Source organism: Idiotropiscis lumnitzeri, chromosome 18 (genome assembly GCF_059441095.1).
Source record: "Idiotropiscis lumnitzeri isolate Australia: NSW breed Sydney's pygmy pipehorse chromosome 18, RoL_Ilum_1.0, whole genome shotgun sequence".
In the NCBI taxonomy this organism is placed as follows: Eukaryota; Metazoa; Chordata; class Actinopteri; order Syngnathiformes; family Syngnathidae; genus Idiotropiscis; species Idiotropiscis lumnitzeri.
Genome location: NC_142408.1, coordinates 2,108,924 through 2,123,162, shown reverse-complemented (window position 1 = coordinate 2,123,162; position 14,239 = coordinate 2,108,924). Strand labels below are relative to the sequence as shown.

General features: G+C 43.6%; 6 protein-coding genes and 1 pseudogene across 6 annotated transcripts in view; 4 read left to right on the top strand and 3 right to left on the bottom strand.

The window, feature by feature from the left end:
- Nucleotides 1-161: 161 nt before the first annotated feature.
- Nucleotides 162-1,152, top strand: LOC148318910 (histone H2B 1/2-like). Its single transcript, XM_088282262.1, has one exon. The coding sequence runs from the start codon at nt 176-178 to the stop codon at nt 548-550; it is 375 nt and encodes a 124-aa protein (XP_088138388.1). The 5' UTR covers nt 162-175; the 3' UTR covers nt 551-1,152.
- Nucleotides 1,153-1,502: 350 nt separating this feature from the next.
- LOC148318909 (histone H3-like) lies at nt 1,503-1,917 on the top strand. The gene has a single exon (XM_088282260.1). It carries the CDS (start codon nt 1,507-1,509, stop codon nt 1,915-1,917), a length of 411 nt encoding a protein of 136 aa, XP_088138386.1. The 5' UTR covers nt 1,503-1,506.
- A 549-nt stretch (nt 1,918-2,466) lies between these two features.
- LOC148318908 (histone H2A-like) lies at nt 2,467-2,938 on the top strand (annotated as a pseudogene).
- An 827-nt stretch (nt 2,939-3,765) lies between these two features.
- LOC148318907 (histone H2B 1/2-like) lies at nt 3,766-4,297 on the bottom strand. The gene has a single exon (XM_088281384.1). It carries the CDS (start codon nt 4,292-4,294, stop codon nt 3,920-3,922), a length of 375 nt encoding a protein of 124 aa, XP_088137510.1. The 5' UTR covers nt 4,295-4,297; the 3' UTR covers nt 3,766-3,919.
- A 1,050-nt stretch (nt 4,298-5,347) lies between these two features.
- On the bottom strand, nt 5,348-5,966 carry LOC148318906 (histone H2A-like). Its single transcript, XM_088281492.1, has one exon. It carries the CDS (start codon nt 5,924-5,926, stop codon nt 5,543-5,545), a length of 384 nt encoding a protein of 127 aa, XP_088137618.1. The 5' UTR covers nt 5,927-5,966; the 3' UTR covers nt 5,348-5,542.
- A 1,417-nt stretch (nt 5,967-7,383) lies between these two features.
- Nucleotides 7,384-11,721, bottom strand: LOC148318905 (aquaporin-3-like). Its single transcript, XM_088281484.1, has 6 exons — nt 11,497-11,721; nt 10,424-10,550; nt 9,052-9,189; nt 8,859-8,977; nt 8,432-8,649; nt 7,384-8,223 (listed from the first exon to the last, which is right to left on the bottom strand). The coding sequence occupies exons 1-6, from the start codon at nt 11,602-11,604 to the stop codon at nt 8,040-8,042; spliced, it is 894 nt and encodes a 297-aa protein (XP_088137610.1). The 5' UTR covers nt 11,605-11,721; the 3' UTR covers nt 7,384-8,039.
- LOC148318904 (netrin receptor UNC5D-like) overlaps nt 11,148-14,239 on the top strand; it is a 99,020-nt gene continuing 95,928 nt past the window's right edge. Inside the window, exon 1 of the mRNA XM_088281476.1 lies at nt 11,148-11,374. The gene's annotated coding sequence lies outside the window, so the exon portion shown is untranslated. The remainder of the gene's footprint in view (nt 11,375-14,239) is intronic.

Here is a 14,239-nt window from a genome sequence, read left to right as displayed (position 1 = left end):
TAGACACGCGCCATAATGAAACACACTCGAGAGTGTGGAGTGACTCTTCTCAAGTGAGAAGTCCAGCCAATGAAAGCGTGGCGCTGGCGCAGCAATATCTGCATGAGGCGCATATAAGCTCACTGGCTCTTCGAAACCCACTTCATTCGATTTGTGATTCGTCTCCCTTCGAATTATGCCTGAACCGCTTAAGTCAGCGCCCAAGAAGGGCTCCAAAAAAGCCGTCACCAAGTCCGCCACCAAGACCGGCAGGAAGAAGAAGAGGACCAGGAAGCAAAGCTATGCCATCTACGTGTACAAGGTGCTGAAACAAGTGCACCCCGACACCGGCATCTCGTCCAAGGCCATGAGCATCATGAACTCGTTCGTCAACGACATCTTCGAGCGCATTGCTTCCGAGGCTTCCCGTCTGACTCACTACAACAAGCGCTCCACCATCACGTCCAGGGAGATCCAGACTGCCGTGCGTCTCCTCTTGCCCGGTGAGCTGGCTAAGCACGCTGTGTCTGAGGGCACCAAGGCCGTCACCAAGTACACCAGTTCCAAGTAAACTGCTTCGATAATTCCACAATCCAACGGCTCTTTTAAGAGCCACCCACATCTATCCAAAAGTTATTCCTGCTGTTGTGACTGCCTCGAGGAAATGCCAATGGTGATTGAAAAAACCTCTGTGAAATAATGATCCATCGAAAAGGCGCCCATATAAAAAGCTCGCCGAAAGCTTGCTGTGTTTTGTATTGCCACAGGATGGCAGAAAAGTCAGCATTAGATTGTAAAAGATCGTTTGTCTACCGCCGCAAGCAAGTAAACCTACTTATTACTTTCCCTGAACATTTTGTATTAGCGAGGACCTTACTCACTTAGAGCAGAACATGTCACGTCACAATATGTGCTCCACAAGCGAGGGTTGCAGTACCACAAGTCCTTAGCAGAGGGCGCACTGAAATGGTTGAGGTTAATATTTGGGTTCTTACGGGCCAAGAATCGACTCAGAACGTCTGTGGTAGAGGTTTAGGTTATTTTATATTGAGCATTTCTGTTAATATTGTGTACAACTAAAGCAATCAATGTTAGGTTATTTTATATTTATATTTTATGTAAATGCATCATGTTCAAATAAAGCAATGAACTAATGTTCTTATATAGATCTCATGGGCATTTTGAGCAATGATGTCTAGACAAACCGTTAAATATTTACGAGCAATCTCCTCATTACATCGTTGCAACACAATGTCATCTAAAACCTTCACTTAATATAGGAAATCTATCATTAAAAATGTGCATCAAACTGTCGGAACGGTTTTCCGCGGATCAGTTCGCGCCAAGAGACAGTGCACCGTTGTAAGTGGTGATTGGTTGCCTTCAAAATCCTTTCGTCCAATAGTCAAGCAGGTTTGGCGCGGGCACTCCCCAAACGCACCAATCAGCGCTGCCTTAGTTGTATAAAAACCGCACACCGGCTCATTTTTGTCTTACCACACACTTGTGTATCAGGCGTTTGTCGAAATGGCAAGAACCAAACAGACAGCTCGTAAGTCCACCGGAGGCAAAGCCCCCAGGAAGCAGTTGGCGACCAAGGCTGCCCGCAAGAGCGCCCCGGCCACCGGCGGCGTCAAGAAGCCTCACCGTTACAGGCCTGGAACCGTGGCCCTCCGCGAGATCCGTCGCTACCAGAAGTCCACCGAGCTGCTTATCCGCAAGCTCCCCTTCCAGCGCCTGGTCAGGGAGATCGCGCAGGATTTTAAGACCGATCTTCGCTTCCAGAGCTCGGCCGTCATGGCCCTGCAAGAGTCGAGCGAGGCTTATTTGGTTGGCCTGTTCGAGGACACCAACTTGTGCGCCATCCACGCCAAGAGGGTCACCATCATGCCCAAAGACATCCAGCTGGCTCGCCGCATTCGTGGAGAGAGAGCTTAAAAGCTTCTACTCATAAACCACAACGGCTCTTTTAAGAGCCACCACATTTGCAACTAAATAGTAACTTCCTGTCACTTGTCTACTAGTTAACAAATTGTGCCATCTGAATATTAAATTCTTACGGTGTGATAATGGCGAAACAAAGTCTGCTATCACGATGAACAATTTATTTTTTAATTACTCAAAAGTGCTATACGTTCACTGCAAAAGTTTTAATCACTCCAGTGCAAACTAAGCCAATTGTTGTTCTCTGGCTTTTCTTTCTTCTTGGAGTGGGTTCGAATTTAACATTCTAAGGGTTGCTCTTGCATCTCCCTCCTCTTTTAATTCTTTCTTGGTTCCTAGTGTTTGACATAGTTATAATTGCAGTTTCTAAATCACGGTCTGTCATACCCCAAAAAACTCAACACTGGAATTTATATTTTAATTGTTTAACATAAGAGCGGCAGATAGAGGTGGCTGAATACAGAAAAGGAAGGCGGATCAGCGTCATTGTAGCCTTATGCTGATTGGACAACAGTTTTCCCGCACCTTTTAGCCAATCGCTGAGCAGCAAGATTGTGTATAAATATATTTCTCCGCAGCAGCCAAAGTGTTTTCAAATTTAAGTCTTAGATTAATAGTTAATAATCATTAAGTATGTCTGGGCGTGGAAAATCCGGAAAAACCAGAGCGAAGGCTAAGAGTCGATCCTCCCGTGCCGGTCTACAGTTCCCAGTCGGCCGTGTCCACAGACTGCTCCGCAAAGGCAACTACGCCCAGCGCGTCGGTGCAGGCTCCCCCGTCTACTTGGCGGCCGTTCGAGTACCTGACTGCCGAGATCCTGGAGTTGGCCGGCAACGCTGCCCGCGACAACAAGAAGACCAGAATCATCCCACGTCATCTGCAGTTGGCCGTCCGCAACGATGAGGAGCTCAACAAACTTCTGGGCGGAGTGACCATCGCTCAGGGCGGCGTTTTGCCAAACATTCAGGCTGTTCTTCTGCCCAAAAAGACCGAAAAAGCCGCCAAGTCCAAGTAGAGATGTTTGATAGTTTCTTCACCCCACAAAGGCTCTTTTAAGAGCCACACAATTTACTCAAAGAGCATTTTTTCATTTCTCAAATATTTCTCTCCATTGAACCTGATTTGTAAGCAATGGTTGAGCCCGCCAGTATTTGTGATTTCTGTAACCCAAACAGTTTCACTGGTTCCGAAATACTGGTGGAGTACGTAATTGATAACTGACCTGTTTAGTTTTTTTCACTAAAATAAGCGTGTTTTTCGTATATGCTTCGCCTTTTATTTGATGAAACCATGACTGTGATTGATTGTCGCAAATGTGCTGACCGAGTAATTATTTACGAAGGCTTCAAGAGATCAAATGGACAACCAGCTCCACTTTGCTATGTCACGTTCACAGGAAGTGAAGTTTGGTCGTCACGATTGCTTCACTTGGTAGCTTGCCCACTACATGAGCAGGTAAGCCGAATTTCCACACGATTTTTTTCATTAAATGTGTAAATTGTTAACGCGTCACCAGATTCAGTAACTATACTGGTACAAAAAAATGTAACTGTCATTGCCAAAGTTTAATAAATTACTTTGGTTCCCCCGACACTACACCCACACGAAGTGTTTAGCAAGGAACATGACGATGGGAAAGCGAGGTTTTAGCTTTAATTAGTATTTCGCTTGCAAACGAACTAATGCTACTCGACCGTTATGGGCTACATTCCGATCTCTCACACGCACGCAGGCTCGAGACTCGGGTCGGAGTTCATATGGGATTTTTATTCTAATTTATTACTTCTCCAGTGTATGAAAAGTGACTCTTTACAGTCGTTTAACGTCTATTCCCTCCAGATGATAGTTTCAATTTATACTCATACATTCATTTTGAACAAAAGCTTCTTTTTAAAATAAATAAGACAATTTCTTCATAAACTAGGATGGATTTTACTCTTCGAGACAGTTAGTGGCTCTTAAAAGAGCCGTTTGGGTGCGTGGACGCTGAAGAAGTTTACTTGGAACTGGTGTACTTAGTTACGGCCTTGGTGCCCTCAGAAACAGCGTGCTTAGCCAGCTCGCCGGGCAAGAGGAGACGGACGGCGGTCTGGATCTCCCTGGACGTGATGGTGGAGCGCTTGTTGTAGTGAGCCAGGCGAGATGCCTCAGAGGCGATGCGCTCGAATATGTCGTTGACGAACGAGTTCATGATGCTCATGGCCTTGGATGAAATGCCGGTGTCGGGGTGCACCTGCTTCAGCACCTTATACACGTAGATGGCATAACTTTGCTTCCTGGTCCTCTTCTTCTTCCTGCCGGTCTTGGTGGCGGTCTTGGTTACGGCTTTCTTAGAGCCCTTCTTGGGCGCTGACTTTAGTGGTTCAGGCATATTTCCGTGGGTAAGCAGTGAATTGCTGCTGGTGGTAGAAGCCGATGTGTTTATATCCGTTTCATGCAAATCTTAGTGTGCCAGCGCCACTCTTTGATTGGCTGACGTGTCTCTTCCGGGTGCCTTTAAGACAAAAGGGCGTGCGGCTTTAACCGTCACGAGGACACGTCGTACACTCCATTTTTTTCTAACGTATAAATGTAATTCTTTAAAATACACCTATAATGTCTCCAAAACACAAATTGACATATAGTGTTTGTAGTAATCTGGCCAATGAATTCATTCAAAAATGTAATTTCTTCCTTCACTTTTCATGGCCTTTCTTGTTGTTCCCCAGACCATGTTCACAAAGAGTTTATCCCTTTCAGTGCAATCCTTGTTACAAATAAAGAGGCCAACGATTTTAATATCATTTTCAATCAGAAAATAGATAGGTTTCATATTGCTGTTTCCTATCCAGCCCCCTTAAATTTTGAATGGTTTAAGATAGAAGCAGGTTAATAAAATTTCAGATATGCAATTAGTGTTAATTTCTGTCTGTTTATTTTTTTTATAACAGTAATATAGGCAGACACCAACAACCTATGTGGATGTTCCACAATTGTTCCATTTATACTGCTATCAAAATTGATATTTTGAATCAAAGGGTTTTTGGCTAACATATCCAGGCCAACACTCAAGGGTCAACCCTGCTCTACCTCAAAGTTATCTATATGCCCACCTTTGACATTTTTCTGGACTTTCGATTTGACATATAGATACGCAACCAAATCAAAACTTTCAGGGCCTCCATAAACTCTTCCGGACTTGTTGTACTCAATTATGAGGGCGGGCAATCATAATCAAGAAAACAGCTGATGCAACCTTGCAGGGAGGAGTTTCATTCAACTCCCAACTGAAGGAAGATTTTTTGTCTTCCAAATCTATTACATAAACATAGATTTTTAGAGTTGGTAGTGAAATGAAACTGGATTATGTATATTAACGTTTTATCCGCGCGCCTTTGAAGGTGATTACGTCACACTGTTGCGCTTGAAAGCTGACCGTCTCTAAAATTGCACACACAAAGTTGCATTTTATATACTTCTACTGGACACTTAATAAATGGTGCAACGAATATCTGCATCATCTGTACAACTGTCGGAATATTGTAAGTATTAAGTATTTGAGAAATGAAAAAATGCTCTTTGAGTAAATTGTGTGGCTCTTAAAAGAGCCTTTGTGGGGTGAAGAAACTGTCAAACATCTCTACTTGGACTTGGCGGCTTTTTCGGTCTTCTTGGGCAGAAGAACAGCCTGGATGTTTGGCAACACGCCGCCCTGAGCGATGGTCACTCCGCCCAGAAGTTTGTTGAGCTCCTCATCGTTGCGGACAGCCAGCTGCAGATGACGTGGGATGATTCTGGTCTTCTTGTTGTCGCGGGCAGCGTTACCGGCCAACTCCAGGATCTCGGCAGTCAGGTACTCGAGCACGGCCGCCAAGTAGACGGGGGAGCCTGCACCGACGCGCTGGGCATAGTTGCCTTTGCGGAGCAGTCTGTGGACACGGCCGACTGGGAACTGTAGACCGGCACGGGAGGATCTAGTCTTCGCCTTCGCTCTGGCCTTTCCGGATTTTCCACGCCCAGACATAGCTGACTGTTTTTTGTGTCGTTTTTTTTTTTAATTACAAACTGAAGAGTTGAATTTTTCAGTACGCAGCCTGCTGCGACGCAATGTACTTATACACAATTTTACAGATCAGTGATTGGCTAGAACGTGCGAGGAAACGGTTGTCCAATCAGCATAACGTTACAATGACGTCGCAGTCCTGTTTCTGAATTTCCTGTTTTTGGGCGGGTTCGAAACTGACAAAGATGGGAAAGGGTTTGGAGGACCATATCTATAATAGTGTTATAATACTCTTGGTACACCGAGTCTTCCACATTTTTACACAAACAACAGATTATCATTTGGTGAAGCTCGTTTCCCTTTGTGTTATATACTATTATCTATTAGAGCATACATGTTTCATAATTAGTAATTATATGTAATCCAATATGCTTTGTGGTGGTTGAGGGGGAAAAGAGGTCATTTTTGCTGGTTAATCCAGACAAGACGCTTATTGGTGTTTGGGAAGAGCCCGCGCCAAAGATGCTCCACTATTGGTGGATGAGATTTTGAATTAAACGAATTACCACCTGGAACAAACCAACGTCACCTGGAGCAAAATCAGCAAACTGATTCGCGGAAATCCGTTTGACAGCGTAAGTAAGAAGTGAATTTGGATTAAAATGTTTCTTTATCACATGTTGCGTGAACGTGGGACTGTGTTAACAGCATTGTAAGAGGAAAGAGGGGTAAAAACATCTGGCCCGATGTCGCACTACGCAAGACTTAATGACATCGTGAGTGCAGTCAAATGATTGACCACTTGGTTGCGCTGTTGCTCAAAGTATTTTGCAAAACTGAAGCTTACAGGATGTGTGACCACTTGAAAATAACATTTTCGTCACCTTTTTGTGTTATTTTCAAGTCATTCGTGTCATGGAAATATACACGCACACAAACCCACAAATTAATTGGGATACAAGCATATCATCTTGCTTTTTGAAGACGTTTAACCTATAAAGCAAAAAGCTTCTCCACTTCTTAATTATTACGTGCATAGTTTATGACAGGTGAGTGGGGCGGTCACAATTAATCGTTCACCAGCCTCTTGGCAAGATTTCTCTTTAGTGATCACTTTACTGAAGGAGCGGGACATTTTTTAACGTGTGCTGGTCAGCTGGTTGTTCATGAAGAATGGGGGAAGTGTTGACACACTTTTATTGTTTGATATTCATTGCCAATTCATTTTGAGACTCTAACTGCTGACTGTTAATTTTAAAACGATCAATAATCAAGTCGTCTCAGTTCAAGATTTGCGGATTTCCATCACATTCTTTCCATTCTTTAAATATGAAATATTCACGTACATATACAATTGCGCCTGATGTGTATTAATTCACAAGGCGGTGTAGCTCGTCACGTTCGAAAAGGAATGGAAATGGAATTCATCCTTCTTTTTCCCCATCAAAATGCGTCTTTTATTGTCATTTTTGTCAGAAACCACTTTCGATTGACACCCGATACAACCAGAAAAGGTCACACCAGAGAGGAAGTCCAAATGTCAAACATCACTCTCTGAAGTTTAAACCTTTGTAACACCCAGACAGACTGATCTTCTTCTCCAGACGCTGAAAAATGTCACTTCTCGTCACCGGCTGCTCCGAAGGAGGCTTTTCGTGTCATTCCAGCATTTTTCTAAGCAAACAATCGAGACCTTTTGTTGCCCTCTGCGCTTTGTCAAATAAAAGATCAAGCGTCACGCTCACCAACGACCACCTGCTGCTCGCTGAACATTTTGGAAAGAATTTGTAAGGCGGCAAATGTCACAATTTGCATGCTACTGACACATGCTCGTGTTTAGCTAATAGTTTGCGAATATTTGTAAACCCAGGCCGACTCGCAAATTAAATTTCTTTTATTTTCTGTGAAACATTTTATGGCTAGCTGCTCAACACAGTAATTGTCGAAATAATGGTAAAAAGTCATTTGCGATGTCCTTCATGTGTTTAGAAATTCATCGTCTGTGTATATATCTCTCTCGCTCTCTGTATATATATATATATATATATATATATATATATATACTAGCTAGTTAGCTGTTACAGAAGAAGGGAAAAAATATGAAGAAAATGTTATTGATGACACCACTAAAAATTCAAGCGTCTTCAGTGGCCGAAACATTGGACAATTTGAATTTTTCTTCTTCCCGCCCGTCTTGATTCCTCTGTGGGCCGTCTTTATTGTGATGGCATCCGACCATGAGCTGGTACATCATCACCGCCACTATGGCCCCCACAAATGGGGCGGTGACGGGCACGACGGACCAATAGGCGTTCACTCTGTAAGAGGGAACAAAGTGTCATTTTATGCTAACATAAATATTGCTCAAAATGCACAAAGTGTTTTCAACGAAGTAGCACTTTTTTTTTTCCAGCACGGCGTTGTTTCACACATTGAGCAGACGCGTGTAGAATTTTCAATAACTCTTTGTATAATTCTTCCACAACTTTTCATCTGCGGCACTGTCGAACTGTGTTCTCGTCTCACGTGAAAACCTCGAGGCCCCATCCCGCCATGGCGGTGAAGACGCGAGGTCCCAGGTCCCGGGCGGGGTTCATGGCGTAGCCGGCGTTGAATCCCATGCTCAGGCCGATGACTGTCACGATCACGCCCACGGGGAACGCTTCCCGCCCAGCCGGGACTGAATTGTTGTGCGGGTCGACGATGGCGAGGACGCATGTAACCAGTGCTGCGGTTCCGATAACCTAAACCGCAGCCAATTTTCAATAGTTAAGGTTTGGAATTAGGGTTAGTAGGGTTTGTTCTCGGTGTAGGTTAGGATAATAGGTTCATGTAAAAACTTTGCGCTGGGTTACGATTAGTCGGTTTCGTATTAGCGTTAAGGTTTTGATCCATAAAGGTCGGGTTTGAGTTGAGATGTGAGGTTCAAGTATTCTTGGACAGGCCGTCTCACCTGGTCCAAAAATCCATTGAGCACTGAGAGATGTTTGGAAGGATATGTGGCAAAAATCCCAGCTGTGGCATTCTTCCCAACCACGAGCAACTCCCCGTTGCCAAACTCCTGTATCGCATCTGGTGGATTGAAATACTTGGTTGTTGATAATTTCCAATCTGAGAGTCACGGATCAAAAATGTTCTTTCATTACCAAAATAGAGGCAATATATGATGACAGCAGCCAGGAAGGCGCCCAATGTCTGGAAGAAGAAGTACCATGGGATCTTCCTCCAAGGCTCCCGGCCAAGTAAACACAATGCGAAGGTCACGGCAGGGTTCAGGTGGCCACCTAGTGGTGTGATGAAGAAAACATTTGCAAGTGATGCCGGTGTCTTGAAATCCAAGTACCCAAAACCACTGAACAGATGACGGTGACGTTTGCGATGCGAGCCCGAGGACACTTTGACATCCATATCAGTAGACAGCAGAGGGCGGTATTGGACAAAATGGCAGAGCCCTGAGATGTTTCAATCTGTTTAATTTCTTAGTCCACAAATGCAGTATTAATCAGAATACTGCGTTTAAATAAGCAGTTGCACATATAACATTGCGAGGAAAAAAAATAATTGGCTAGAGTTCTCCTTCAAGTAGGGTAACTTCTGACTACTGAGTTGCGTTGGAACGCTCATTCCTTGCCTCACGCGTTCCAAATTGGATGCCACACCGAGACATTCCGTCGTGTTAATTGCGAGGCCGCTAGCAAGAAAAACAAGTCGTTAAAGGATGTCGGCATGCTAACGAACCTTTTGTAGTGTTGACGAAAGGACCGCTCAAACCAACGTGTCCCTTTCAATTACCCGCCGTCTCATTTTCACCATGAAAGTGATAAGTGACACCTCTTTCAAACTCCCCATTGCTTCCTCCATCAAGGAGGTAAATACTGCACTTCACATAACTGCCAGTTTACCCTTTGCTGATATTTGTGCTCTGTCGAGCCGTCGATGATAATGACTCACTGCAACCGCGGGGGGGGGGGAAGCCTCGGGAAAGTGAGTGATGACGACCACGTGACGATGATGCTAATGTCTGCCTCGTTTCCTGATGGCCCGCTGCTTTAACAGCTGCTGCGCCACACGTAACCATGGTAACGGACCAGGTAACCACGCCAGGAAGTAGAAAACCAGCGCTTGCCCAAGTCATGTAACCCCAAAGACGTTCGTCATAGATGTCGATATGCGTGACACATTTGCATTTTCTGTGTCTGAATTACAAAACGCATCCAATGCATGGAAATGAAAGGATACATGTTTGCATTATGTTAACATCAATGGACATTTTTGGTAACAAATGCATCTTGACAATTTATGAATGCACAGACATGTTTACAACGTGTGAATTGAAACGAATGGAAATGCGGAGTCATGGAGAGAATTTCGAGAGATCCCTGAACGGCCGAAAGTGGTACGCATTAGAGATGAGAAACTTATTTTGCTGACTTTTAACCGGTCAGCTAACTGCTAACGGCTCAACCGCCCCATTTGTCAGCCCTTTGGACCTTCCAAAAGTGATTTGGGAGCTCTCACCTGAGACGGGTCCGCTGACAAGGACGCCGAGCGCAGCGCCGCCTCCAACCGCAAAGTTGACGGAGAGGAATGTTCCGTGTGTACCGCCGCTCAGTATCCACTGTGCCACCCCACCACAAGAAAAAGTCTGCGCAGAGAAGGGAAAACACACATTTTTTTACCTTTTGATTGACAAAGATATAATGATTTACTCAAATATTTTTTTTTGTCCGAAGTAGTCATAAAAGTAAAAGCAACTACCTCAAATTGTGTTTATTAGATTAATTTATTAAGTAGTTATGTGGTAGCCACAGCGTTAGCTGTACAATATTTTAATGGTGGGCGCTCAAGGCCTTAGATTAATTTATTAAGTGGTTCTGTGGTAGCCACAGTGTTAGCTGTACAATATTTTAATGGTGGGCGCTCAAGGCCTTCTCCGCTGGCCAAACAATCAAGAAAAAAATGATCATATTCTTCACAGTAGTGTCATATTATATCATAGTGTTGTATTTTTAGGTGAGAGTTTTCATCCAATGAGAACTCAGCTATCTCGTGTTGACAGGCAGGTTTCACAATACCACGAGCTCACCATTCATCCGGGGTCTTTAGATGCAATCGTGCGGGCGTCTATTCAGTGCGTGAGGACTGTTTACGGTTGATAGACAGTTGCGATAGCCAATCAGATCACGATTCGATGACTGTAAGGCCTTCTCGCTGGGCTTACGTTGAAGGTGATGAACGCGGTTTGTGATTGGATGCTCACTCGTGAGGGAGCTGCGCGATGCGGAATCAACACACCCGGAAGTCGCAACTGGCGACCGTTGGAATATCTAAAATATATTCTTACTTTTTTTTTTAAACCACAATGGCCAAAAGAGGGAAAAGTGTGGATGAACTTACAGATACATTTGCGAAGCCATTTTCAAGATGGACCTTTCAAGAGGAGCGAAGTCGTCCAACACTGAGTACTGTGTAAGTGTTTCTTTATATTATTTGTCCAGGTGTGAAATGCACGGCCCGCCACTGTTAGAAAATAGCTTACCGTACTCCCCCAATTCACACACCTCCCGCCACGCCGCATTGTTGCCACTCACCACCAGGATTAGCGTCCCGAGGCATTCCGCCAGGCCCTGGCGAAGGAGCCGGTGCGAGGTCCGGAAGGTCCCGTCCATTTTTCGCAGAGCGTCCTTTTGTTTGCCCATAATTCAAGCGATGCTAACTGCCGTTCAATGCCGTGAAAGTGCAACAGGCGATATGTCGCCAGTCAGCATGACTCATTGTGCATATGCAAAGCACTTTGACCATTAATGGTTGACTATGTTTATGTGCTTAAGCTGTGACACCCTAGCAGCCTTCTTAACCCTCATCAATGATGACAACAGCAATAATTACATGAAAAAAATAATTGCTTGGGAGGCCAACGGGCGGATGGACGGTTTTCTAGACGTTTATCCCACTCAGAACATTGACGCTATTGTTTTTTCACCACCGCTAAACAGGTTTCAGCTTCTGGCGACCTTAGTCACTTTTATGGTGGTTTTACTGTTCTTATTTGGTTAGTAAATGTATAATCTTAATGACTTCATGAGTGTGTGTAGATATGCCAGCTGTTTAGATTAGAAATGTTTTTTTGTGTGGCGTTTAAGTTTGTCACCTGGAAGCGGAGGTAAGTAATGTTTGAGGTGGTATAATGTAAAAGGTTTGAGAACCACCGACTTTAAAAATATAAAATGAATTAAAAAAAGTATCTAAATACTTGAAGGATCTAAACTATTTAAATAAACTATTTGACTCAAGTTAAATACAACTGAACTCTACTTAACAACTGTACAGTACCAGATTAAAAATCAAATAAGTGTAAATCGCTGACATAAAAAGCACAGTTAAAACAGTGATTTTTTTTTTTCGCGTGCCACTCAATTCCGCAACATTTTTGTGGACTTTTTGGAGAAGGCTCGAACGGATTTGAAACCCCAGCCTGGATTAAAAAAACTTAAAAAAAAAAACACATCCAACACTTACAAAAGCCTTACCTAGTCTTGAAACCTCACTTTTCAACAACCTTTAATGTGGAATTATTTATTTTCTTTCAGCCAAATGCCCACATTGCGTTGTGTGGGAAATGAGGTATGCAGCTTTGGCTCACCTCCCTGATTAAAGTGTTAATTTGTGAAAAGGAGCACAAAGAGGTGTAACATTTCACCTTGTTGTAACATTCAACCCTTTATCGCCCTGTGTGCGCGCGTACGTGCGTGTAGTCCTATTTGTGCGTGTGTGCGTGTAATTCTGCGTTATCAGCGTCTCTGAGGGCGGCGTAATGAAGATGTTCTCATTGTAGCCTATTAGAGGCGAGACAGCAGCGTGTTGATGCTTTATCTTCAAGGTTAGCTTGCACGCGCGCACACACACACACATACAGTTGGGCAAAACGCGGAGCAAAAAAATGATAATAAATAAATAATAGTCAGCATAACCTTCATTTGCATATTCATACGGCTGCTGATTTATTTACTGATCGAGTCATGCGGCGTGTTGTGCACTCACCTTGTTGTTTTGTGCGGGGTGAGCTTGTTGTTGAATGTCATGCCGAGCGAGACGTGTTAATAGAAGTGACATTTCAACTCGCATTATTATTTAAATGCATCCTATTTCTGGACGTATGCGGTTGACTCTGAAAAGATTCTGTAAAATGGGGATTTTTTTTCCTTTCTTGCTTTTACTGCAATGGTTTGTGTCAACCTGGCTTGAACTCTTCTCCTTTTCAAAGCTGAACTTTTGCTGCAAACTCTACTTTGAAACCATAACCCCTTGTTTGCAGCCCAGGGGCGTCCTAACTTTTTCATTTGAGGGCCACGCACAGAAAAATGGAAGGAGGCAAGGGCCACTTAAAAATTCTTCCCATTTCATATATTTAACATGCTAAAAATCAAGCAAGCAAGTAAATGTATCATTTGCTTTCAAGTTCATTTGAAAACCTGCTACAGAACAGCTTTCTGTTAAAGGTCCTAAGGTCAGTATAGATTCGATCCACCCCGGCACCGAACAGCAGCCCAATCCCACATCCATATTCAGATCATGAAGAGAGCAAACAGTGGTAATATGACAAATTTTAAAACGGTTACTTGAGGATCAGTCATGTGATATGTTCATAAATTTGACCTTGACACAAAGCATAAAGTGGAAGAACAATTTATTAGATTTTTATGAATAAGGCCGGCGGGTCGAGGCCGGAGGGGTCTCTAGGTCTCAGTCGGAGTGGGGGGGACTGACCGTCAAAAAAGGGTCAAGTGCCCAGCTCTGCTGATGACTATGTTTGTCATGTACATTTTTTTCAACGAGTACATGTGGAAGAAGGTCTTGCCCAGCTTGTGTGTAAACTTCCGTTTTTTAAACCACTGTAATGTCAAACTAAACAAAACAACATTGCATCGTTTTGAATTTAGATCGGCATGGATTTTGAGTAGAAGATAAAGATTTGGCATAATCTTGTATTCCTGTGTTGATTACGATTGAGAAAATGCCATCACGGTGGAAGTCGGCCAAGTTAGGCACATAAAGTCAGGTATTGGGATTCGAAAATGTGTGTAACGATCGGGAGAAAAGATGATGCAGTTCATGAAGTTTTGTTTTTTTTTCTTTAAAAACGGGCGTCAACTCTTTGTAGAATTTTGCTACTCGCATTCGGGTCCGCAAATAGTGGGGTCCAATGTCAAATATCTTTTGTGACACCTGTGATTCTTTTCTGGCACGCCTCATTTTTAGTCGATGTCTGTATCTTTCATTCAGCTCTTCAGTCGCCCCCTAGTGGCATCAGAAATAATACATGTTCCCTTTTCA